Here is a 27,815-nt window from a genome sequence, read left to right on the forward strand (position 1 = left end):
TTCACCACTGCCCAGGGGCATCTGCCAGAAATGGTCCCCCAGCAGCCTGTCCCTCCTTTCTCAGTTGATTCACATTTTCTAGCCAAAACTTGTAGGTGAGTTGTTTAAGAAGTCCTCCACGGTAGGGGCAGATACTGCCGAGTCACCCAGGCCATCCCCATCTGGGTGCTGAGAAGGCAACAGAAGGCTCAACACTGGAGGCTCAACATCTAAAGGGCAACCCTGGGAGGCACCCCGGAGGCGGAGCAGCTGGCCAGGGCCCCCAGCACACATACATGGGAAGGACCGGGGTCCGAAAAGGCCAGAATAAGACCCTGACCCCAGACCAAATTAGCAGCTGCCCCAGCACCCTGTCTGTGGACAGCACTGGTTTCTGACAATGGAGCTACATCTTTACTTTTCTATGTTTTGAATAAAACATATATGGCGGCAACCCCTGAAAAACACACCACTTCTCCTCTGCGGGAATTTAATATTTTGGTGTCAAAATTAGCAGCAACAAACACTCAGGCCTCTTTCCCATTGTAACAGTTCTCAGAGTTGGCCCATACTTAGAAATGCAAAAATGAAGGTATGAAACAACACGCTCATCCCCTGGAAGCTCTTAGTGAACTGGTCCCGGCCTCACCCAATTCCAAGCAAAGAAGACATCTTGCCTTGTCAGAAAAAAATCGCCTACAGTGCCCCCCTGTAATATGTGGGCCCTACTGAGAATATTCCGTTTTCATTCATCCAGTGAACATTTACTATGCTCCTACTGAATACACAGTGTCCTTAACGGCTGACTTGAGCTCCAAACACTCAGCAGATCAAGAAGAAATAACCATGTAATGGTGTGAATGTCAACCCCCAGTGCCATCGTGGGTGGAAGTGGTCCCCAGCCAAGGTCCTCCTCACCTGTGGGCAGGGCAGTGACTGCCTGCACAGTGGGATTTCAGGGGGCAGGGAGCCCCTGCCTGACAGCAGCCCCCTGTTGCCCCCCACTCACACACCCACAGAGTTTGAGGCTGACACCTGAAGTCCTCGCATCAGCGACAGAGCTTGAGACCCAGACTCCCTCCCTAAACCACCACCCTTTTGCCCCAGAAAGGCACCGGTGAATCCCTCCTTTGCTGTGGTTGGGTGCTATCCCTCACCCCTCAATCCCCTCAGAGGCAACAAGGCAGGACCACAAAATACAATGAGCTTGGAGCCAAGTCTGCTTCTTCCCTGGGGGTCACTTTGGGGGTGGGCCATGAGGCAGGGGCTGTAGGGTCAACCCCCAGCGGCTCCCCCCTCCCTGGTCATTCGCTGGGGTCTGTACCTGGAGCTGGAGTCACTGCCGCTCTGCACTGCTGGGTCGTCCGTGACATTAAAGAGCCCCGTCCAATTGGCCAACTGGTCACCACTCTGCCAACCAAACTGGAGGCCTCTGGCAAGAGAACGAGGCAGTTGGTACTCACGCTCATACACTGGGTTAAGCCCGTCTACCAGAGCCACATCCGTCACTCTGCTGAGTGACACATGCCTCGACTGTGCACTTAGTGCAGAAGAGGGTGGCTTCCAACCAGGAGGAGGGTGATAATGGGCATGGCGCTTTGCAGTGTTCTCTGCACGTCCACGTCCACACCCATCCCATTTCATCTTTCCTGGCCGGGACAGGTCACACATTGTACAGACAGGGGCACTGAGACTTAGCAAGATCAAGGTCCCAGAGCTTTCCAGCCTCCTAGCGGCTGCACTCGCAGTCCCTGCTCCTGGAAAGGACACCACAAGTTTCATTCGGCATGTGGCCATCCTCCCAGGCCAGACGCACTACAAAGCTCTTAGTGCAATCTTGTTTCCAAGACATGAGGATACTCCTCCTGGCTTAAGATGACAGACTCAACTCACATGGTCATCCTGCTCCCTCCCCAAACCTGGCTGGATTGACAGCAAAGGGGAAATTGAAGGCGCAGGTAACAGAAAAGGCAATGTTTTGAAGATAAAAAGCAGGTGGGCCACTGCCTTAGGCCAGACTGGGACCCTGACTGTCTATAAGAAGCAAATCTACTTTCCATGCCCAGCACAGGAAGGCTCAGAAATTGGTGCTCACGGGGGCCACTGAAGGTTGGAGTGCAAAATGGAGCTGAAAGTAGGAAGATTGATTTAAGTTTATATAAGGAGCAGTTAGACAGCACCCCCCACACACACACCCACACACTAGAAGGCCCCTTCCTTAATCCAGGCAGTCCGGCACTCGCTTGCCTGCCCACCCCACAGATGTCAGGAGGTGTGTTCTCTGGAGCTGAGCCAGAGCTCTGCACTGTTTTCCTCATATAGGTGTCCCCCCGCTATCTGAACATAGAATGTTCCCATTTAGTATAATTTGGAGGGTTATTTCTGGGGTCTTGGAAGGCTGTTACCATTAATTAATATGGAAAATTTTTGAGCATTCTCAAAATAACCAAAAAGAAAGTTCTACTTCTAATATCAGGGAAAACCTGCACAAAGAGACACTAAATTGAAAACAGCCAAAAGTGGCACCTGGCTTCAGGATGCTGGCCCCACCACCCTGCCCCACAGGTTGGCTCGGGATGGGTTTCTCGGGGAGAACTTGACCAAATGTCAAGAGAAAAAGCTATGGAGGAAAGGGCTGGTGCCACCCAATTACCCCATATGGATTTCTCAACTTGCCACCACTGACATTTGGAACTGGACAATTCTTTGATGTGAGAAAGTGCTGTGTATCGTGGGATGTTGGACAGCGTCCCTGGTCTCCACCCTCTGTGCCCACCTCAGCCCTCACCTTCCACCCCCTGTTATAATAATCAAAAATGTCTCCAGATATTGTCAAGTGCCCCCGGGGCAAAGCTGTTCTGAGTGAGAATCACTGTGGTAAGACACTGCCCACTGCACAGAGCTCCAAAGACCTTCTAGAGAACTGCTTGTCTTTAAATATGAACAGGCCATCAAAGAACTGGCACATGAGGCGAGCTTCAGCCTGAGAGAAGAGACTAAAAGAAACAAAAATAAAACTCTTATAAAACACTTCAAAATAAAGCCTTTTAAGAGATGGCCTCTGTGCTGAGGGAATGGACAGTGATGTGTGCAGGAGCTGCGTCTGGTCCACCCACGTGAGCCACTGATAAGCCAGGTGACCTCAGCCAAGTCTCCGGACATGTGTTCCCGGCTTCAAGGAAGGATGTCTCAGATGTCTCCAAAGTCCTGACTAGAAGTATCTCAAAGCTGAGCCGTCTCCTATGCTCACCTCCTGGGAAGTCGAGGTGGCCCCATGAGCTGCTGAGCCTGGTTTCCAGCCAGACTCCAAGCAGAGGATGCCCCTTGGGGCCTGAAAATAGCAGAATGTGCATATATGGGTGCTCAACCTGGCTCTGCCGAGTGACTGCTGTGTTCTTCTCATGCCCGCCGTTCTCCATGGCAGAGGGGAGCTCAGCCTTCATAATGAATGAACAGAAAAGCAGGAAATGGGCCATAGGGACCCACCCTGAGGAAAGGAATAGGGGCAGCTCCCAGGACAGAGCCTGAAGCCTCAGCAACAGGACCATCTCAGTCTCTACCTGCACATACATTTATATATGTATTGATGTATAAAATATACAACTGCATGTGTATTTATATCTCCATATTATTTATAATATAAATATCACATATTCATATTTCTATAAAATTGTGTTATAAACATAAATCTAGCATTAATTTTAAATAATACAGCTATAATATAAATTTATTTGTTTATCTACTTATTTATTTGAAGGGATTAAATTTCCTGTCCAAGAGATCAGCAAGAGAGAATTTGGATTTGTTTTATTCAGAAGGAAAATACTTATTGCGCGCCTACTACAAATCAGGCCCCGGGTCTGCAATCCTCCTCCATTCCCACAAGTGCCGAATGTGGAAAGTCTCATTATCGCCACTTAAAGATGATGAAGCCTGCAGCTCAGAGAAACTCTTGGCAACGTGCCCAAGGTCATATGTCTACAAGTGGCCAAGCTAAGATCTAAACCCAGGCCCTCTGACTCTAAGAAACTGCACTAAAAGCATTTACCAGGCTGTCTGCAGGCCAATAAAGCAATGTTTCTGCTTGGGAGTTTGCAAATTAGCTGGTGTGCAAGCATATTCAAGCAATTCCCAGCTCAGCTAGCAGCTGTCTCTCCCCACCCAGCCCACCCACGGTGAGACCCCTGGTGTCCCTTCCCAGGAGAGATTCCCCCACATGGTTGGGGAAGTGAGAGACTACTGCGCAGACATTCATGACAATATATTTAAGGAGGAATTCTGATGACATGAAAAGGTGTGTGTAACAAATTAAATGAAAAATGCAGAAGGAAAGCAGCAGTGATTTTTTTGTTGTTCCATTTTATACCATAAAGCTAGCTCTCTTTGAAAGATAGGATTAAAGTGTATTCCTTCTCTAGCAATACCTTTGGATCTATCGCAACAAAAAGAAAGAAAAAACCTGTAGTTGTAAAATGTATTTTATAACTTAAACACCGTTTCTGAGATAGGTATAGGAATTGTCCATTATTAGTCAATTAGATAGCAATGGTAAGAAGATGTTTGAAGACGTGAAGGAGGCTAACAAAGGAAAAAGGATATTTTATTCACTCATTTATTCAGCAAACATTTACTGTGCATCAACTATGTGCCAGAAACTGCTAGGTACTGGGGCAAGAAGCCAAGGAGAGTAAGCTCTTGTTTTCAAAGTGCTTACCTGGAGTTAAGGTGATCAAACTAACCCACATAAAAACAACAGCAAGCAAGACAGGGCAAAACCAAGGGCAAAAAAACCAAGGGCTGTTTATGTTTCATTTATTTTAAAAAGAAAGAAGATTTGAAATAAATATGGCAGAAGGTTCACAAAGTTCAGTATCATTAATTCTCAATCATGACTATATGGGTGCTTGTTATATTATTCTCTATATTTTCCTGTACTCAGTTTCTTATTAATAAAAGATGTTACAATGATTTTTTAAAATCAAGTGTTGGACTATGCTAAACTGGGGTCACTGTCAAAGCCTGGGAGGAGGGAAGGGCAGGCACTTCCTGTGCTCCCTTAGCCTTGCAGAATCTTAGCACCCAGCAGGGGAAGCTGACATGAGAGCTGTCTTAAATCTAGAGAAATGTGACACATAAAGAACTCTTTACGCCGAGCTATTCACGGCTGGATTCAGATAGAGGCCTTGAGCACTGAAAAGTTTGGGGTGCATCTCACTCTTGTGTTTATTCAAAAGTTACATACCTGTTAAAATTAAAATAGCTTTCGTCAGATTTTTGGATTATCTGTGATAGATTTCTTGAGGTTCAGCTTTTCTCTGTTTTTGTGGTGGCTGTTAACCACAGCCCTGCTTAGCTGGGTGACCCACAGTCCTGCGTGTTAACCCCCTGCTCTCACAGCAATAAATCCTGCGGCCAGCCGAGGGTGGCGAATACAGCCCAGGCTTCCCAGAATCAACTTCTGGGGGAATTTCAGAGCAAAAACCAAAATCTGACCCCAGAGAAGCAATTTTAAAACAGACAGAATTGCCCATTTGCGAGGTATTACCTCCATTAGTACTAGCTTCCAAAAATTATGAAGGGTATAAAATATATACCAGTAACTTAAAAAATACATGTTCCAGGCACGGTGATAAGTTTAAATGTCATTAACAGTCCTCCCAAGACCTGGGTGCCAAGTGTTGTCCCCATTTCAGAGCTGATGAACTTTAAGTTCAAGGAAGTCAGATTCATAACCTGCCCAGGTAGTGGACGAAGCAGAGAAAGCATTCAAGCGCATGCCTGACCCAGAGATCTTTGCTGTTTCCTCCTCCCCTTTTGCCCTACACTCTTCATGCTTTTTCGACCAAAAAAAAAAAAAAAAAATTCCAGTATTTTTAGTATTATGAGAGCTGCTGTCTTTGCTGTGGATCACTCACTCATGAAATCGATATTAAAAACCTTAGATTGTAATTTTAAAAAGAAGGTCCTCCTAAATCATCTCTGAATCTTCTCCCATTTTGATTGAAGACCCAAAATCATAGATTTCTCTTTTTTTAATGATTTACTTATTTATGCATATAGGAGCTGGGATACAGGCCAGAGTTGTGGGGGGTGAAAGGATTCACCAGAGACAGTGGGGAACAGAACAGGCAGACTGACTGAAATACACTGCTGAGGAGAGCAGCGGGTGAGTCAGGAGAGGTCTGCTGCCCCATGTGGGTAGCTCCCTGGCCAGCCGGGGGATTGAACTCGTACTGCAGAGGCTGCAGATAGTTTCATAGGTTGCGTCTCAACCCCTTGCGCCACCAGAGAGGCCCCCCAAATCACATATTTCTAACATGGGACTTCTGGCACTGGAGAAATTAGTGGAGACAATTTGTGTGGGTTGGGGGTTTAGGGAGCATCCGTGACTCTCCATCTGCCTCGTGTGGGTAATGACACACCCTGCCGTTGCACATGGCGGGCCCAGGCCAAGCAACAGGAAATGTCCACTCAGATTTCTGATTACCAGGGAGGTGGAGCCAAAAGAGGGTGGATCTGTGGGGCACAGGGTACTGTAGACACTCGGGTTCCCCAGCGCCAGAGCCTAGGACCCCAAGCACTGAGTATTCAATCCACTGGGGTCCAGAGTGCAGCCCCAATCACCTAACAGCTGAGCATGGGCATCAGGATGAAGTGACAACCTCAACCATCCTCATAAGCATCTCCGGGGAAGGTTGTGCTTCCAGCTGTGGGTCCTCAGTCTGGAGGGGAGACTGAGCCACTGTCATTTCTACATTCTTCAGGTCAGCAGAAGACAGGGAGATGGCTCCTATTTCTGCCATCAAAATAAGCATCTAAGGGCCTCCCCTGTGGCACAGCGGTTGAGCGTTGGGTTGCGAAGCTGCCCGCAGTCTCTGCAGCGCCGGTTCAATCCCCGGCTACTCCCCAGCCACTGGAGGAGGGTCCCACATGGCGCGCAGACCTCTCCTGCCGCCCGCTGCTCCCCTCAGCAGTGTACTTCGGTCCTTCTGCCTGCTCTGCTCCCCGCTCTGGCTCTGGTGAATTCTCTCACCCTCCTGTGCTTCTGACTGTACCCAGTGCTTGTATAAATAATTAAATAAATCTTTAAAAAAAAAAAAAGAGTTGTCATTTAAAAAATAAATAAATAAATAAGCATCTAAGAGATGTGTGTTGAGGATCGTTGGAAACCAAAGAGACATAAATGAAAATAATGCCACCCTTTTTCCTAATCTATCAAGTTGGCAAGATCCTTGAACTATTAATCCCCAGAACTGACCACTGGGGTCCATCACTTGGCTGGAAGAGACTTTGGAAATGTGTATACGTCTCTGTCCTTTCTAAAAACTTGTAACAGGGTGGTCCCCAGGAAAGGGGGAGGTTCCCTGCCCCACCCAAGGGAGGGTGGAGCTGAGCAGGAAGAGGAGAAGTTGCAGAAGAGACTGAGGAAGGAAGCAGGATGGAGCCAGGAGACCTGGAGGAGGCGCATGGAGCCTAGAGACACGTAAAAAAACTGTGCTTGTCTTTTGGTCGTGGACTGGGTGACACAGATGTGGGTGAGACCCATGGGGAGGTGACAATGGCAACTTTTATCTTGATGTTGATTTTGCTCTTTTCTTTTCGGGCTTGTTTGGTTGTTTCTGACCCTTTTCTGTGGGTCCCCACTGGAAGATGCTTTAGACTTGTGGCAGGCTTTGGGGCCTTGCTCTGGGCCATTCCCATATGGATGGACTTTTACCCACGAGGGGACGGGTAACTTTGGGTGCTTCATTTAGAAACTAGACTCTTGGCCTTACCTGTATTGTTTCCTAGTTTTATTAAAGTTCCTTCCCATTAAAGTCTCATGTTTTGTGTTGATGCGGCGGATGGCAGAACCCATTTAGAATAGGCAGGTTTGCGGGGTTTGGGCTGCCCCTCTCCCTGCCCTGTAACAAACTCTACAATGAACATGTACCATTTTTATAATCACACACTAAAGAAGAAGCAATGAAAACTCAAATCATTACATGACTAGTAATAATAATGAAATAATAATCCCAATCAACTCTTTACCAAAGTTTCTCAGCAAAGGTTGTTGGACTTTCTCCCATAAAAGGGTAGAGGAAAAAGCTTTTTGGTAACTTCTCTCATGTCACGAAAAAAGGAGGGATGGTGGTGATGAGAGCTGATAGTGACACTATCAGATGAGGACAGATGAGGAAACCAAGGCAGAGCCATTTTTTTTTTGTTTGTTTGTTTGTTTTTTTCACGAAGAGACTGAAGAGGTGGAGCTGGCCCAGACATGTCCTCATCTTTCTCCTGGGTAACTGCTGCCACCCAGGTCCCTGGGGAGCTAGTGATCTGCTGAGTGGGTGTCCCTGCCCAAGGGCTTCGGCCGCACCCCATCAGGAGAGCCCAGGCCCATGTAGAGGATGGGACCCCAGGGATCAACAGCCAGAAGGGGCTGCACAGGTGAGTCTTGACCTGAGTCTTGACCAAGAACAAAGTCAAATCTACCTCATTCTCAAGTCAGCTCAGCCTCAACTCAGGGGGCTGCCAAGACGGAGGGTCCATTTCCTGCTTGGTGGAGCCAGTTGGCCAGCACAGGACACTCTCAATCTTTGACCTCAACCTCTAAAGTCAGGGGTGTTTCCATATGCCCTTCCTTTCCCTTAACAAGCCATCATCCTTACTCTCTTTGGACCCTTTGGATTGCAACAAACCTGGCGAAAGCATCCAAGCAAATACAACTAGACATTAATACTTTACATTTCCACAAAGTGCTTTGCTTTCACCAGGGAGCAAAGTCCTGCCTGGTAGGGGGGTGGCGGGGCGAGGAGACAGAGGGTGAGTAAAGCAATGACAGCGGGAACTGGGGAGCATGTGTCCTGCCTGCCGGGGCAGGCATCCTGCAGCCACCGTTGCCATGTGGGAAGAGAGGCCCTGCATTCCCACTTTATACATTTTCCCAAGAGATCCTGGAAATCCAGACTTTTATTTTTAATTCCTCAATATTTAAATGCTGCTAATTAAATCTGAAACACCACACGGACCAAATCTGTCATTCTACAGGCCAGATGCAGCTGGGGAAGTGTGCGCGCCCCTGACTTAGGTCATCTTGCTGGATCCTGACCCCAGGCCTGTGAGGGAGACAGAGCACATCAGCCACCACAGCTGAGGAAACAGGCACCCTGGGGCGTTACCAGCTGGTGCAGAGCTAAGCCTGGAGCCAGGAGTGCAGTCCTCTCGCCACCGACCTCTGGACCCCACCCGGGAGTGAGCTGCGGACAGTATTACAAGGGTTTTCTCATGGGGGTAGGGGCTGGATCCATGACCTTCAGCATTTTCACATCACAAGCAGTAGACACGTTCACCATCACACAGGCACCCCTTAAGGCAGGCAGGTGAAAGCAGTTCAGAGCCCTGCCTGCAGCCCCCTGCACCCCCACAAGGCATAGATAGGAATGCAAGGGGTGGAGCTGCTGTCATTCCACGGATGACCTTGAGTCTTCTCCATTTGAAAATTCAATAAATAAGAGCAGAAAATCATTCACAAAACATCAGCCCTTCACTTTCTGAGGAAGGGTAATCCATTGACTTATTCATTTGCATTTTCCCGTCCCCATTCCAACAACATCAGCTTGGCTTTTTGATCTTCTTACTTTAGAGCCCTGTGGGTTGTGGTGGCTGGAAGTCTCCCAGCCCACTGAAGAAGTTATGCTGGTGCCCTGGGAGAAATGGGGTGGGGGGGGATCTTCAGTTACCTAGAGGGGTGAGTGTGAGGTCACTGCTGAGCAGCAGGTTCCTCAAGGCCAGGAAGCCGCTAGCAGTTTGGGGTTCCTCCTCCATGTCCCCCTCTAAATGGACAGGAGGGCTCAGAAAGACCTGTGCTTGGGCACCTTGGGAGAGGGGGCCCAGGGTTCCAGAAAACTCCAGAAAGCAGTGAGCACCTGGCTAAGCCCGGGGGGGGGGGGGACCAGGAAGTCCCCTCAACTTTTGTTCTAAACCAACCTCTAGGACCTTCACATGACCCTGGGGAGGTAGAGAGATTCTATCAATGGTGATAGAATAAGTTTCCCACCAGCTAGTGAATAAAATAGAGCCTTTTTTTATTATGAGGAAATGAGCCATTTCTTTCACACCAAATTTGTGAAATAAAGTGTAGAACAAGGATCTTTCCTTTATCCATTCATGCTATTTTTATTTTTTTATTTTATCATCTATACGTCTATATGGCAAATATTTATTTTATGATATTATTCTGTATGTCTCATACACCCACGCCAGGTTGGGTACTAGGGTGCTACAATGAACAAACCACGAAAGGCTGCAATGAATGACACTGAATTTCAACCAGAAGGAGACAGTTATAACCACAATAAACTAACAGGCAACACAGTAGGAAGCATAAGAAGTGCTTCAGGAAAACAGTGAGGGAGGAAATGGAGTTTGGATGAGCAAAGTGTGCTTTTCCACATGGGGTGGTCCTCTCTCGGAGACGGTAACTGAGCAGAACATGAAGCAGGTGATAAGAGAGCAGGTGGACCCTGGGAAGAATGTTCCAGAAAAGGACTAGCACACGCAATGGCTTTGAGACTTAAGTGTGAGGTGTCTCCTGGGGCTGGCAAGGTGGTGTGAGTAGTTGAGACCTTATGAGCCAGCGGCAGGTGGTAGGTAATGAGGCATAAGCTCAAAGACGCAACCCCACCTTTCTGGAGCCCCTCAGAAATCATCTAGGAGGGAGACAGGCCAGATGTCATGGCAATGAGAGCAGAGGTGAGGCAAGCCCCTCCCAGGGGCACTAGATTGCCTCCCCCAACTCCCATAGCCCTTTGCCTCCCCAGGTCCACACAAGAAGGGGGACAGGGGTGATCAAGAAATGTCTTTCAGAGAAAGTGTCAGATGCTTCTCCTTCAATTCAAAGTGGAATTGCCTGCCAGCTGGGAAGGCTTTTCAGTGGGAATAACGGGCATAATCACCAGGTTCCATGTCCTCCCTTGCCTGCCTCGCTCCTGACTCACTGGTGACTCACATTACTTCCCTGAGAAACACCAGATGGTAACATTCTCCCCTGAAGACTGGCAGGGGAAAGGGAAGTGGGTTCATTCCCCAAGGCTCGCCTGCAGGGCTTTTCATTTGGGGCTGCAGGTTGGGAGCATTGTGAGGGAAGAGAAACGGGATCACTCCCAGGCTGGCCCCCAAGCCCTCCCTGCCCCTAGAGGGGAAAGGAGGAGACTGGCAGCGAGTGGCAGGCCCTGCAGTGGACAGGGACCTGTGGGAGGCAGGGGCTGGTCTCCAGAGAGCCCCACAAGCTTGAGACCAGGGTCCCGGTAACAGATGGAGCCTCCCGGATTCTAACCCCATCCTTGGTTCTGCAGAAGCCTCTGCTAAAGGAGCAGCTGCAGAAGAGCCCTGGGGGTCCGGGAAGTCGTTCCAAGTGCTGACAGTGCCAGGCAGGGCAGGCGAGGGGCACACAGCAGGGAGCACCCATGGCGGGGGTGGGAGTGGGGGTTGGGGGGGGTAGTGCTGGGGGAAGGTGGGGCCCAGAGAGAAAAACCAGACAAGCTCCAGGCACGGCTCTGGGACCACCTCACCACCCCGGCTCAGCACTGCAGATGAGGTCAGGCTCTCTCCCCCAGGCAACCTCCAAAAGTCCCTGCTCCCTGGCCTGCTTCCAGAACCATTGCCTGCCCAACCTCCCTCAGGACAGACACGAATGGACACCTTAGGCCATCGAATAATGCCATGCTCCTCCCAACTACTCCTGCTAAATACTTGGCATGTTTATTTCAAGAAGGGACTGCCGGCAGGAGGAGCTGGGGTGGGCACAGCACAATGAGCAAAGAGGGGAACCCCTCCTTCTTGGGAGGGCAGTGGAGTGATGGGAGCACAATGGAGTAATGTGGTGACAGGGACACGAGTCCAAACACTCATTCCCATCGTCCTTGACCACTCTCTGTCAAGAGCGGCCACTCATTCTGTTTCCTCCACCTTATTACACACCCCAGAGGCTGTGTGTTCAGACACCCCAAGGTGCACCCTTCCTTCCTCTAGACCCAGCCGAGCTGAACTTCTCCAGCCATTTCTCACTGCCCCTGTTTGCTCCAGCTAGTTCCTGTGGGATGAATTGTGTTCCCTCCCGCCCCATAAATTCATATGTTGAAGTCCTAACCCTCAGTGTCCGTGAAGGTGACCTCATTTGGAAATAGGGTTGTTGGAGATATAATTAGTTAAATTAAGATGAGGTTGTCAAAGGTTCAGAAATAGAAGTAAAACCAATGTTTCACCAAAGTAGTAATTAGTGAAGGTGTGTTGTGCACACACCAAAAAGACTGTGCAAACTGAAACAGGGACCAAGGTTCAGGGGTACACTGAGGCTCAGGGGTACACTGTTACAGAGCAGTTTCTGTGGAGGAGGTGGCGACTGCTTATTCTTCGCAGAGATTGGTTATAATATTAGGATTTTCTGAAATATTAGGAGTTTGGTTAGTGCTCACCTCTTATCATTTTTTGGGAAACAGTTTTATGTTTTGCTTTTGGTTTCCAGAGGCATCAGCAAGACTGGACCCAGGTCAAATTAGCCTTGCAAAACAAGCTAAATGAAAGTTTGAATGACTAAACTTTGGGAATTTTCTGTTCTGGGAATTTTCAAGTCTGGTCTCTGTTTTTTATTTAACAAAGTCATGATGAAGCAGGGTGAGTCCCTACTCCAATGTCACTGGTGCCCTTATACAAAGCGGAGGGGGGTAGGGAAAAGCAAACATTGTTGAAAAGTGAATGATGATGTAAAAAACGCATAAATAAAAAGGAAAATAAATAAACAAGAAGCGGAGATTAAGACACAGACTCCCGCACTGGGTGAAGGCCACGTGCAGATGAAGACAGAGCTCTACAAGTCAAGGAGTGCCAAGGATTACCAGCAAACCAGCAGAGCTAGCAGAGAGGACTGGAGTAGATTCTCCCTCAAAGCCTTCAGACCAACCCTGCTGGCCCCTCGATCTTGAACTTCCAACTTCCAGAACCATCTAAGCCCCAGACCTGGTAGTACTTTGTCACACAGCCTTGGCTGACTGACAGACCTGGGTTGCCTCTCTTACCCTCTCAGGTGAAATCTTACTCTTTAACCTTGCTCAGTAGCCCCACACTTGACTCTGTGGAGCACTGGGGCACCCTCAAAGCCTCTGCAGAGTCCGATGGGGAGATGGCAGAGAGTGGATTTGAGGAAGAGGGAGCTGGGTGAGCAGGATTGGAGCACCCACCATATTCCAAATGAATACCCTCCTTTCTAGGTTAAAACCCAAGATTCCATACAGGCCAGAGTGGTCTAGGCCAGAGTGGTCTCTGTCTTAAAATTCCAGCCTACTGGGCCCTTGTGCCTTAAAGAACTTACCAGTTTTTCATGTGTGCTTGGTCCCTTTCCCCTAAGAGCTCCTGAGAGTAAACCTGTTTCATGTATGTTGTAACCAGCAACCAGAGCCCTGCCATCCAACAGAAGTAACCAGGACTCACATATGTAATTTAGAATGTCCTGGTAGCCCCATTATTAAAAAATTAAAATGCACATAGTGAAGCTGCATAGATTTTAATGCACACAGACACAAAAATGAGTGCATATAAAACCGGTGAAATCTGAGTAAGGTTGATGGGTTGTATCAACATTAATTTCCTGGTTGTGACATTGTACTATTTTTTTCCAGCTGTTACCACTGCACAACTAAGAGAAGGGTGATTATACAAGTTCTCCCTGTATTATTTCTTACAAATGTATGTGAATCTGCATTCTCAAAAACAATTTCAGAAGTCAAAAGAAATAGGTGAAAGTAATTTTATCACATTTTTATTTAACCTACTATATCCCAAATTTTATCATCTCAACATGTAAAAATTAATAAGATGGGTTGCATTCTCTTTTTCATATTACAACTTGAGAGCTAATGTGTATTGTAAACTTGTAGACAGCACAAGTCAATCTAGACAAGTCAAGGCCCAGTGCTCAGTAGTCCTGTGTGGCTAGTGGCTACTGCACTGGACACTACAGGTCTAGTACATAAAGGTCACTCAATTTATGCTTGCTGGGTGAGCAACAAACATGAACGAATGTGTGGATGAATGAATGAGCCAAGATGGGCCTGGGAGTGAATGGTACCTCCACCAGCCAAAGGGCACTGGCAGGGAGGCCTTAGAATGGGACATCAGCTCTGCAGGTGTCAGTGGTAGGACAGGGACCCAGAGGAGTGAACTTGTATCAGAAGAAGGACATCTATCCAGCCTGACATGGAAGAAAGAGAAAGCATCTGGGAATTCTCGCCTCCTTCAAGCCTTCTTTTGGGAGAGGAGTGTTGGTTTATTCTGGGGAATAGCAAGGGAGATTCTGGGAAGTCCTGACACTTGGATTGATCTTCTGGGGAAGAACAGAGAGCTGGGGTGAAATTCCCTTGCTCAGAGACTCAGCACATGCCACGCAAATCGGTGGTCTCAGGCTGGAATGCACGGACGCATTTTATCTTCCCAGTAACCCAGCACCTTCTGTGCCTGCCACTCCTCCCTCACTTCCATCCCCTCCCCCACTGTCTAGGGTCTCTGCAGGACCTGGGGGTTCTCTCAAAGGGGACTGATGTGCTGATTAATATTCCATGGTGTATATACCACATCTTCTTGATCCAGTCATCTATTTTTGGGCATTTGGGTTGTTTCCATAGCTTAGCTATTGTAAACAGTGCTGCTATAAACATAGGGGCTCTAGAAAACTTAAATAAGGGATCAGGAAAATGAATAACTATAAGAAAGTGAAAATCAAAATCAACAAAAAACTATGAACCAGAGACACTTTTTGTGGGGTGGGGACCGGGAGGGGAGGGATTGGGGTCAGAATGGGGCATGTGCAGTTGTATGGGGGAATATAAAAATAAAATTTATTATTTAAAAAAAAAAAACATAGGGGTGCAGGTGCCCTTTGGAGTTAATAAAGGGTATTCTAATAAAGTAAAAATCAAAATCAACAAGCAACTATAAACCAGAGACACACTACGGCGGGGGGGTGGGGGCGAGGAGGGAGTAGGATCAAAACAAGGGGGATGGGAAATATGGGGACTATAACTAATATGAAAATGCATACATTGTGCAAAAATGAAAAATGATGCAAAAAATGTATAAAATAAAAAATTTTTAAATATATATATATAAAAAGGAGGGGGTTACTGATGTGACCTCGTCTGAGGCATTCTCTGGAAGGCAGGCCCTGTGAACCACACCATCAGGACTGGCCACCCACTCACATTGCCTAAGACCAGCTGAGGCCAGACAGGCGACTCTCAGCACCACCATCCCTCATCGCTGTCTCCTCTGAGATCAGCAAGATTTATCATGTATGCCAGACAATTACAAGTGTGTTTATACACATTATATAAATATGTATATACATTTACATAAACACATATATTGTATATCCACACAATCACAAGTTTATTTAGACACCTTTTTTTACACATTATTCATGTTTGTCACTTTAAGTGTTCTGTAAGTTCCTTAAGGACATGCATCATACCTAACGATTTTTTAGTAATATCCCCCAGTACAAAGCTGAATGGGCATCTACTGGGTGCCTGTCAATTGTTAGGGGCAAGTTTAGTGAGCATCCATTCATTCAACAGTTTATGGCAGGTGCTGTCCTAGGTCCTGGGTATTCAGGGATGCAGGGTCTTACAAACTGTGTGATCTTCTGCAAGTTGCTCAGCCTCTCCGAGTATTAAATGAGGATGACTATAGCTGTTTAACAGGACCATTGTGAGGATCAAAGGAAATAATCTTCATTTAGGACTATCTGCTTAGGTCAGAGTCTACTTCATGAACCCTTAATGGATGCTAATAATTAATATCTGATAATAATTAATATCTAATATTATCTAATGATTCCTTCACCTGTGTGTGGAAGGGGGGTAGGCCCCTATATATGGGGTTAAGAGCTAAATTAGAGAATTAAGTGCATGAGAGATTATAGATGAGAAGAAAATGGTCCCGTATAAATCAAAGACATAAAATCCTCTCAGAGGTAAATATTTTCCCTGGAAAATACAATGTCAAAGAGAAAAGGACTAGAGAGAGAGAGAGACAGGCAAAGCAGGGCAGCACTGTCCCTGAGGGACAATTGGGGAAGGGACAGGACACTAACATCCATGACTTGGAGGTGGCCCTCACTCTCAGACTCACATAAGGACAGCTGAGAAAGACCCTCTCATGCCTCCCCTGGCCCCGGCCTGCAGCAGGTGTTCAGTAGAAACTGCTCTGAGCAGCAAAACTGTGCTTGTTCTGCAGTCTTGTACGCACCCCAGATGGCCACCAGCCCAACAACTTCCTCCTCTCTGGGGCACCCTCCACCCCACCCCATTCCTACTAGGCACCGTCCCACTCCAGAGACACCCCCATTAGACCCTCCAGTCCCCATGGCCCCCATCTCCTGGGGCTGTGCCTGTTTTCCCAGACAGAAAGACGTACCCTGGTGGGGGCAGAGATGGCTCAGCAATGAGCGCCTTCGGGCACAGCACAAAGTCAGGCTGTACTTTTCCTTGACCCAGTTTCATATCCTCAGGTCTCAGGCCTGCACCAACACATGCAGGCAGCCCAGATCTGTACCCTTGAGGTTCAGGAGAGAACAAGGCTGGAGGGAAGAGAGGGTAGAGGAGAGTCCTTGCAAGACAGGACAGCAGGACAAAATAGGTCCAGCCTCAGGGCCTGTCTGTGGCACAGCCACACAGCATCACGCTGTGCAAAATGTGCTGGGTCCAGCCAGCACCAGGGCTATGGATGCAGAACAGGGGGGAACACTGTGGGCTGAGAACAGAAGGATAAGGAGGATTTGGACGGGCTCAGAGACAGGCAGGACGGTGATGGGGGGGGGGGGGCGGGTACACAGCATGGGGAAAGGCAGAGTCAGCCAAACAATGTGTGCAAAACACCCTTGACTGGCAAAGTCATGCTCTTGTTTAAGAGTGGGACTTCCAGCACAGACTGATCACAGGGAAGAAGAAAGGGGTTTTGCTTGGGGAGGGTGTAGGGCATAGAGACATTCAAAGACTTCCATTTTTGGTAAAATGGCAGATTGAAAAACCCTCTGTGACAGGTGCCTCTTCAGGAGTGAAGAATTTCTTCCCAACTTGCTGGGGGTGCGAGAGCTGACCCCTCTGGACCAATGTGTGCTGTGAGGAAAGTCACCTTGGCTCAGAGACAACCCCCACCCAGTGACTGGCCCGGCCTCCAGGCCCACTGGGAGACCTTAGCTCGGGGCAACTCCCCAGGGTCCCATTGGGGCTGGCCAAAGCCTTCCCTGGGACTGCACCACAGCTCATTTCCTCCCTCTGCCCAATCTCACCCCTTCTTTAGGTGTTGACCCAAGAAAACTTCTTGATAAACACCCTCCACTCTGACGTCTGGCTCAGAATCTGCTTTCCAGAGAACCCAATCTGCAGCATCTATACAAAACACTAAAATGATGATTAAAACTATGTCTAAAATGCCTTCTCAAATGGATGAATAATCTAGCCAAGGAAGAAGTAGAAGAATTCTAAAGCCAGCAGATGCCCTGGCGCTTCAGCTAGTCCCACCATTCCTGCTCCCCTGACAATGGTCTTGAGGGCTACCCAAGGTGGAGGGTCTCATTAGAAACCTCCTCCTAAAGCCAGGAAAACTCAAAAATCCCAAAGGTAAGATACATAAAAAACATAAACTAGGATGGTGTAAATAAGTCAGTATATCCCAATAAATGTAGATACGCTAAACTTTCCAAGTAAAACACAAAGATTGTTGGTCTAGATATAACAACTGTCATTATATGCTGGTCACGTAAACAGGGAATGAAAGACATGGACATGTTCAAAAAAAGGATAGAGACAGGACAAGATATACTAACCAAAGGAGGGCTGTCTCACTCCATCCATGTTGTATCCGCTATATCCATGTTAGACAAAATGGACTTTAAGGCTCAAAGTATTATTACTAAAATTAAAGTCACTACATTTTAATAAAAGTTTCAGTTCACTGGGAAGATGATACAACTAAGCTGTTTGCATATAATATACCTACTATCACTTCACTATACACAAGGTAAAGAGTGACAAGAAGAAACTGATAAACCCATTATCACAGAGGAAGATTTCAACACACCTCTTTCAGAAATTGATAGATCAAACCAAGCAAAATGAATCAGTAGGATACAGAAGATCGAAGAATACAAGCTGCTTGGCTGAACAAGTGCCCAATAATTAGACAATAGCATTTTTTAAATACACACAAAATACTTAGAAAAATCAACCACATACAAGACCACAAAGCAAATCACAACTAATCTGAAGGATTCAGCACCATAAATAAACATGATGTTCTTATCACATTGCATTTGAGTTAAAAATTCAAAAAGATAAGTAAAATAGAGTACTTAGGAATGTTTTAACATTTGTAAATTTATATATGAAAAAATAAATCATGATAGAAATTAGAAAATATCAGGAATTAAAGACAGTAAAGATATTTATGATAATTATTAGTTATCTGTGACCTTAAACAATTATCTAACCTCACTGTGCCTCAGTTTCCTCATCTTTAAAATGAGAATAGTAATAGAATCTATTACTTGTTAGGATTCAGTATATTAAAGCACTTGGGCTAGGAACTGTCACATAATACGTGCAATACACTTTTCAGCTGTTATTCATCATCATCATCATCATCCCAAAACATAAGGTATACAACCAGAGATGTATTTAGAGAAAATTTTATAACCTTAAAAGTTTACATTAGAGAATAATAAAAACTAGAAACTAAAGAACTAGAAAAAAATACTAGAATAAAACCAAAGTATAAAAATGAACAAATAGGGCCTCCCTGGTGGTGCAAGGTATTAAGCCCAGCCTCTGCAGCTTGAGTTCAACCCCCGGCTGGCCAGGGAGAAACCCACATGGCGCAGAAGACCTCTCCTGGCTCAGCTGCTGCTCCCCTCAGCAGTGTATTTCAGTCAGTCTGCCTGTTCTGTTCCCTGCTCTGTCTCTGGTGAATCCTCTCAGCCTCCCGTGTGTCTGGCCTGTACCCCAGCTTTTGTATGCATAATAAATAAATCTTTATAAAAATGAACAAAATAGAAAACAAAGACACAAGGGAAAAAGCAGTAAAACCCAAAGCCGACCATTTGAAGGACAATTATTTAAAAAACAGAAAAAAACAAAAAAAACAAAACAAGTAAACAATATTAGGAATTTTTTAAAGAAGATGTTGTTAAGGAGCAACCCCGATATAAAACGGGTTGCCTGACTGTGGGTCCTCAACCGTGGGCTTGAAGGGGACTTATTAATGCTAAAGTGCAGACATACACAAAAGGCTGATAAAAGGTTTATTTACAAGGGAAGGGGAAATAGGAAATGAATAACTCAGGGAGAAAAGAGGGAGATAAGTTCGTAAATGCGTCCTACCCCTTCTGCTGACCTGGAATCCCAATGACCTGCTGAGCTGAGGGAAAAACCTAACACGCTGTGTGGCCAAGGGAGCCACCCCACACACACACCCCCACATCTCGGGTTAAATATTCAAACGCGGAGAACCTAGTTGCTTAACTCTGCCCTCAGGTCCTCACAACCCTCCCTTTGGGGATCATGGGATTTGTAGTTCCCAGTGTCTTGATGGAGTTGGGGGTAGAGTCCACAAAGCCTGTATAGAGTTTGCTCAGGACATCCTGCCCCCTAACAATGTGACAGGGACATAATAGAGAATGCTATGAAGTCTGCGCATTTGAAATTTCTGGAGAGATTTCTAGAAAAAAACAATTTACCAAAACTGACTGAAGAAGTAGGAAACATAAATAGTCTTTTAACATTTAGTTAAAGAAATACTTAAAGTCTTCTCACAAGGAAAACATTGGGTGCTTATGATTGTGCTGGTGAATCCAACCAAACTTTTCCATTTCTAAAAAGCACATGTCAATATCTATCATTCCAGAACATGATATATAGCATCCTAAATAAATATATTAATCAACAAAGTCTGTAAAAAAAAAAAAATAATAACCTATGAACAACCTGGGTTTATTCCCAAAATTATAAGTTTAACTTCGCAGTGTACCAAATCAAAGGATTAAAGGAGAAAAACTACATTACACATTTAGAAAAGCATCTGATAAAATTAATTTCCAAACATAACAAAACAAAAATCCTTAGTACACTCCAGAAGGGAATTTTTTTTCTCATTAGAGGATATTTCTATTAGGATATCTACAGGCTTTCTTTTGGGGTGGGGAGAGGCAATGAAAATATACTAAAAATGATGATGGTAATGGATAAAAAACTGTATGACTATATTAAAAGTCAAATGTAAATTTTTTTTTATTTTTTTTATTTTTTCAATTAATAAATTTTATTTTTATATTCCCCATACAATTGCAATCCCCCCATTCTGACCCCAATCCCTCCCCTCCCGCCCCCCACCCCCCAAAAAGTGTCTCTGGTTCATATTTTTGTTGATTTTGATTTTCACTTTCTTATAGTTATTCATTTTCCTGGTCCCTTATTTAAGTTTTCTAGATTCCTGCTATGAGTGAGACCATCCGGTATTTTTCTTTTTCTTTTTGGCTTATTTCACTGAGCATGATCCCTTCCAGCGCCATCCATGTTGCTGCAAATTGCATGTGTTTATCTTTTTTGAATGCTGAGTAATATTCCATGGTATATATGTACCACATCTTCTTGATCCAGTCATCTATTTTTGGGCATTTGGGCTGTTTCCAAAGCTTAGCTATTGTAAACAGTGCTGCTATAAACATAGGGGTGCAGGTGTTCTTTGGAATTGATGTTTCTGTGTTCTTTGGGTAAATACCTAGGAGTGGAATTGCTGGATCCTGTGGAAGCTCTATGTTTAGTAGGTCCAGAAATCTCCACACAGCTCTCCATAGTGGTTGGACCAGTTTGCACTCCCACCAACAGTGCAGAAGAGTTCCTTTTTCTCCACAACCTCGCCAACATTTGTTGTTGCTAGTTTTTTTAATATGTGCCATTCTCACTGGTGTAAGATGGTATCTCATGGTAGTTTTGATTTGCATTTCCCTGATTGCAAGTGATGTTGAACATTTTTTCATATGCCTGTTGGCCATTCGCATTTCCTCTTCAGAGAAGTTTCTTTTTAGCTCCTCTGTCCATTTTTTGACTGGATTATTTTCTTTGTTGTTGTTGAGTCTCATCAGCTCTTTGCAGATTTTTGTGATCAGTCCTTTATCATTAGTGTTGTGTGCAAAAATTTCCTCCCAGTTGGTGGGGTTTCTCTTTGTTTTGGTTATTGTCTCTTTTGCTGTGCAGAAGCTCTTTAATTTGATGTAGTCCCAGCTGTTTATCTTTGCCTTCGCTATCACTGCTTTGGGTGATGTGTCTGTAAAGATGTCTTTGATATACAAATCACGTAGTGTTTCGCCTATATTTCCTTTTATGTATTTTATGGTTTCAGGTCTTATGTCTAGTTCTTTAATCCATTTTGAGTTGATTTTTGTATATGGTGTGAGGTAGTGGTCAAGCTTCATTCTTTTGCATGTAGCGACCCAGTTTTCCCAGCACCATTTATTGAACAAACTTTCTTTGCTCCAATGCATAGTCTTTGCTCCTTTGTCAAAGATTAGTTGACCATAAATCTGTGGGTTTATTTCTGGATTTTCTATTCGATTCCATTGGTCTGTATGTCTGTTCTTGTTCCAATACCATGCAGTTTTGATGATTATGGCTTTGTAGTAGAGTTTGAAGTCTGGGAGTGTGATGCCTCCATTCCCTTCTTTTTTTTTATAGATGAACTTTATGAATTTATGAGTGGATGGATTTTATGGGTTATTATATTTCAATAAAACTTTTTTTAGGGCCTCCCCGGTGGTGCAGTGGTTGAGTGCTGGGTTGCGAAGCTGCCCGCGGCCTCTGCAGTGCCGGTTCTATCCCCGGCTGCTCCCCGGCCACCGGAGGAGGGTCCCACATGGCGCGCAGACCTCTCCTGCCACCCGCTGCTCCCCTCAGCCGTGTACTTCGTCATTCTGTCTGCTCTGCTCCCTGCTCTGGCTCTGGTGAATTCGCTCACCCTCATGCGCTTCTGACTGTACCCAGTGCTTGTATAAATCAATCAATCAATCAATCTTGTATAAATAAATAAATGAATAAATAATCTTAAAAAAAATAAGAAGAACCAATGTTTTAAAAAAAAACAAAAAAAAAAACTTTTTTTAGTTAAGAGAAAAAAGTCAGAATTAAAGTCAGGATATTCACAATGACATATTTATTGAACATTATAATGAAGGTCCTAGCCTGTACACCAAGACAAGAAAAATAAATTAGGGCATAAGGCAAGAAAGATAAATTAAGGTACAAAGGTTAAAATGAAATAAAGAAAAACATCCATAGAAATTCCAGAACACTTTACAGGGAAGTCATTATCACTACATGCATTATAAAGGTTCTTGATTATAAGACCAATATATTTTAAAAATCAAATTTATGTCTATATGCGGGCTACAAATGGTTAGAAGAATATAATTTTTAAGATAATTTTACAATAGCAGTAAAAACTATGTAGCTAGAAATAAACCTACAAAAGTGTTCAAATTCTTTATGGAGAATGATAAAGCTCCATTAAAAGACATTAAAAGAGCACATTCAAGGCCAGTGCCTATTTGGTCTTCCTCTGAGATTAAGTTTAAAAGGCAGGTTGGGGCCAGATTATTAAAAATGTACAATGTCCCGTCTATCTTTACAATCATTGCCCTTCCCTGACCCTCTGGTAAAGTGTAAATACTGGAAGTCCTTAACACTGCAGGGATGTGAACTTATGTGAAGATTTTAGCAGTAACAAAGCAGGCTGGGGTCAGTGGAGGGTAAACGGAAGAGGGGACAATATTCACATGCCTCATTCTAGAAATTCGTTCTTTTAAGTCTGTCCCCTCCACTCCCTCCAAAACAGTCCTTGCCTCTAGAGCCAAACCCTCCTCGAGCCCGCTACAGTCTGTCACACGCTTATCCTTTAACACCTCAGCACCTCCTGCTCCTCATTCCCCTCCACCCTCTGCAGTCTCATTTCCAGAACCAGCCCGCCTCTCTTACCCCCTTAGATGTGGGCACTCCACTCTCAAGGTTCTCCTTTGTGCCCTGCTTATCACCATCTCCCACTCTGCTCTCACCAGGGTGATTTCATCCAAACCCATCACACAGACCAAGGTTTTTTAACTAATGCTTTAATCAAATCAGTGGTTTGTCCCCAGAATTTTTACACTTCTTTTTTTTTTTGTTTAATCATGGCAAAGTAGACATTAAAATTTACCATTTTAACCATTTTCAAGTGTGCAGCTTGTTGCCACTGGGTACGTTCATGTTGTTGTGCATCCACTACCACCTTACCACCCTGATGCTCCACACCCATGCAACATGAACTTCCTTTTCCCTTTTCGCCCCCGGCCTCCTCCCCAGCCCCTGGTCACCTTCATGACTCTGTTTGTCTCTGCATCTGACTGCCCTGAGGCTTCATCTACAAGGAGCTGCATACTCTGGGCCTGGCTTATCTCACACAGCATAATGCCTTCCAGGTGTATCCATGCCGGGCATGTGTCAGAATTTCCTTCCTTTTCAAGGCTGAATTTATGTCTTAAAGGAAGAGGAAAAGAATTTTTTTTTTGTGAGGTAAAATAGAAAATACTGAAGTGCATTTCTTATAATACAGCTATGATTTCTTTCTCAAAATGTTTGCTATAGATGGGTGCATGAGTGAGTGTACACCCTGGGTAAAACTTATTCTTTCCTGTGGAACACCATTATAAAACCTTGAAAAACACTGATTTTGATGGTTGGTGACTCCAGGATCTGCATTGCTAGCCTGGCTGACTCTTCTCCAGCCACAGTTCCGGGGTTCATTTCCAGGGAGGTGCTGGAGAAGCCCCACAAGGCATCGCCTTTTGGTGTCCAAACAGATCTAGACTCCAGTGTGTTAACCTCTCGCCTCGAGAAATGCTCACTTGTTTCCTATTAGTTCTTCACGATCCCACTCCACCTGCGTCACTCTGTCCCGAGCTATAACTGAGCTGCAACGCTGAGTTCGCCAGAATTACTCCATTATCCCTGCGCTTTTACATTTTTGCTCAGGCTGGGCTTCACTTCCTTTCCTTTCACCCCTTCCAGACCTATCGGTCATTCCCTTTTTCCTAGACTCCCTTCAAATGCCTCCATGTGCCTTGAAGCCATCCTGACTCACTATGGCACCGCCCCATCCAGGGGGTCCCCTGGCCACACCTCCAGTGTCCAGCGTGCGGGATGTATCTTTCCGTCTTCCCAACAGACCTCGCACTTCCCGGGACCCAGGACTGTGTCCATCTTGCATTGTCCACTTAGTGTGGTGTCCAGCCTATAGTAAATCTTTGGTGAGTATTTTGTTCAATCGAGGACAAAGGGAAGCCAAGACTACGAAGGGCAACTTCACAGCTTTGCGTCTTGCTTTTTCCTCCTAATCCGCACAGTGTGTACTTTCTCCAGTAGAGAAAGCCATCTGCACTGTCCCACATTTCCCCCTCCTGGCCATATTTGCAAAACGGCTTCCCAGAGTTGTGATTGCTTTTCATGCCACTTCCTGGTAATACCCACTGTACAGTCCAGGGAGAGGCCGTGGGCCCCAAAACTGAATACACGTCAACTGACATCCCCCACTTTCTTCTAGTAAGTCCCTAATTCGCACTGGAATGGCCTGCTACCTTTGCACTCCTGAGCCCTTTGTAGCAAACAATGGCGATGTTGCTGAATCCATCAAACCAGCTCAGCACAGAAACAAAGCAGGGCAGCCTTCGGGAGACCCTCACCAACAGTAGATCTGCTCCTGCACCGGCTTCTCCTCACTCTGACCAGGATGTATGAGCAGACTTGCTAACCCTTCCCTACAAGGTCAGGACAACCTTCCTTCCTGCTGGCTTTTTTCACGTCACTACTCAACTCTAGGGCCACATGTGGCTTCCAATGGCCAAATGAACTAAGTTTAAACTGTCCTTACCATGCAAAAAATGCTCCACTGGGGTCACTGACCCAACATAACATCTGTCCCCTGTTTCCCTACCTCCCCCCAACACCAGCAGGACCAATTTTTTCACTCTGTCTCTTCCAATTATTATCTCTGCATCTGTGCCTACACATCCACACCTGAGCACACATGCACACCGCTTTCAATCATCCCTTCATTATCCAATATTTACTAAGAACTTACTATGTGCCAAGCACCATAGTTGGATCTCAGGGTGCAGCTGGGAACAAAACAAAGCATTCCTACTTCATGGAGCTTTTTCTCTAGAGCAGGATTGTCCTCCTCAACATTATTGACATTTTGGACTGGACAGTTCTTCATTGTGGGAGGCAGACTACACATTGCACCATCTTTTTTAGCAAGAGCTCACTCAGGTTCCTCTGCCTCTTCCAGGCAGTCTTCCCTAACTACTGCAGTGCAGGGGTTCCTTCCCCCTCACTCATTCCTGAGTATCTCATTTGTGGCCATTCTGTTTCCCAGAATAAATCTCCCGAACACCAGGACCACATCATCACCTATTTACAGACCCCACTGCGTTCCGTAAGGAGCAAGCAACCAGTTTTGCTTGGTTGGTTGGATTAACCAAGTCACTGGAGTGAGGCCTGCAAGGTGGCATCTGAGATTTAGAGGGACAGGGTCTCCGTAGGAGGGCAGCTAGGAAGCAATGGGTATGCCTGCCGAACTCTGGGCAGCAAGCTCATCCACCCAAGACCAGAGTGGACTTGCCAGAGAAAGCAGTTAGTAGCTCAACTGGCATTCACTGTGGGTACTGATATTCTCGACTATTGACAAGGCAGCTCCTGGCAGTTGCAGCTCTGGGAAGGTGCCACCAGGGTCTAGGAACCCAGAGCCAACCTGCGAGGAACAAGTGCAGCCAGCAGAGGCTAGAGCAGGCCATTTAGGGCACAGCTGTCCTTGCGCAGGGCCAGCCCCAGGTTGGGATGGGCGGCAGTAAGAACAGAGAAGAGAAAAGCCCAATGGGTTCCAGCAAGCCAAGAGCCTCTGGAATCTTTTAAAGCCACCAGCCCCATGCAAACCTCATCACCGGCCTTCAAGTGGGGCAGAACACTCTGGGAAGGTCAGTGGCAGGGGCTGGCTGGAAACAAATGTTCCCCCCTAAGGGGTCTGACCAGTCCCCATGGAGGGGGAGGGAGAGGAGACAGGCATCAATCTTCACCAGGGGGCTGCAAATGACTGATCTGGAACCCAAAGGAAAGAGAACAACTGCTTTATTATTTGGAAGTTTAGAGAAGATAGGCTGTTTATATATCTCGAGAGGCTTTTTTTTTTTTTTATCAGCCTGGGGGAGGGGCAGTGACAGTAGGAAGACACTGGCAGCAAAGACCTCCTGCAGAAAAGAGAGGGGGTTTGCTTTCCAAAAGAGGCTCTCCAAATTCTGAAACCAAAGCAGAGTAGCCTGAAGCGATTTTGCTCAGCCAGCACGGCAAAAGGAAAGATGGCATTTCGTTGTGTCTTCTGCACACACAGGGGTTGAGGCCGTGACCCCCAAGTTTCGGAGTGACGCCTCCTACTGCTCTTTCTCTTAGAAGAGTTGGCCCGTGAACAGGCGGGGTGGGAGCAGAGGCCCACCAGGGGAGGGTTAACTTCTGCAGCAGCTCTGACCTTCTGCGCAAAGGATGAGCAAGAATCGTGCTTGAGAAGGGGGTCAAGTTAGCAGTTTCACAGATCCAGAGGCTACTGGCTTATAAAAATTCCCGATCCTTGAGTCCTTGTCCGAGTTAGCGATCACCCCACCCAATGCTATGCACCTGCGTGGGGGGAGGGGCAGGAATACACTCCCCTCCCCCCAACGAAAACATCCCCACAAAAGTTCTGGACTAGAGCGGTCATGCTGCCGGGTTTTGATTCCTGCACCCCCGACCCCCAGCCTCCCCTCCAACCGGACAGCTATGGCTCTGCAGATTTGGGGGACACCGATCTGACCCCTGCGGCCGCTCTGGACATTCAAATGGATTTATCACCAGTTTGGTCTCGCGAAATTCCAACCTGTCCCCCATTTTTCACAGCCCAACAAAGTTGTCGGGCCTCTCGGACCCGCGCTGGGCGGGCGCTCTTATCCCGGGGGGAGACACCAGCTCCCCGGCGCCTCGACCCGAGCCTAGCGCGGCGGCGGAGCTACGGGCAGACCCCTCGGTCGCTCACCCCGGGGCCGCCCTGGCGGACGCTGCGGTCGCCACCCGAGGGCTTGCCCGCGGGCTCCGTGCATCCGCACCCTCGCTCGGACTTCCTCACCTCTTTATGTAGTTCCTGCCGTACAAGATCTGTTGCAGCAAGGTCACCAAGGCGAACGCGCAAATGAAGATGAAGAGCAAAGTTCGGTTTCCCAACAAATCCCGGTTAGCCGAGGGGTCCGCGTAGCGCATCCTGGCGGCCACTCGCGCGCGGCGGGGCGCGCCGGGCTCCGGGCGCCCAGGGGCCCCGAAAATCACGCGTGGGGCAGCGGAGCCCCGGGGGGCGCGCGGCAGGCCAGGTGCCTCTGGGCGCCGCCAGGCAGGTGGGGGACTCTACAGGGCAAAGTTTCAGGCTGGCGCGGCGGGCGCAGGGGGTATCCAAACGCCGCCAGCGCCGAGGCGGCGAGCAGGGCAGGAGGAGCTGCAGGAAGCTCGGCCGCGGCCCCCGGCCTTCCTCCCGCTGCCTTTACCCCCGGGCGCCCGTGCCCGGCAGCCAGCGATTTCCCTGCGGAGGGGCGAAGCCAGGTGCGGCGAGCCCGGGGCGGCCCCCTCCTGCCGGGGTGGCGGCCAATGGGGAGCGGAGCCGGGGCGCCGTCCTCCTGCGAGTCGGGGAGCGCCGCGCACCGCCCCCTC

The 27,815-nt window shown here is 46.9% G+C and overlaps 1 protein-coding gene across 3 annotated transcripts in view; it reads right to left on the bottom strand.

Moving 5' to 3' along the window:
• Positions 1–27,374, bottom strand: part of ST8SIA5 (ST8 alpha-N-acetyl-neuraminide alpha-2,8-sialyltransferase 5) — a gene marked incomplete at both ends in the record, with an annotated part of 60,344 nt that extends 32,970 nt beyond the window's left edge. For 2 of the 3 annotated variants that reach the window (XM_084252043.1, XM_084252042.1), the window contains one exon: positions 27,244–27,374. In XM_084252043.1, the coding sequence (XP_084108169.1) occupies positions 27,244–27,374 (131 nt within the window). Of the gene's footprint in view, positions 1–1,303; positions 1,412–27,243 lie in introns of all 3 variants that reach the window. The other variant, XM_084252041.1, reaches the window with a different exon arrangement.
• Positions 27,375–27,815: the final 441 nt, after the last annotated feature.

This window comes from Talpa europaea, assembly GCF_964194135.1.
Source record: "Talpa europaea genome assembly, chromosome: 13".
NCBI classification, from domain to species: domain Eukaryota; kingdom Metazoa; phylum Chordata; class Mammalia; order Eulipotyphla; family Talpidae; genus Talpa; species Talpa europaea.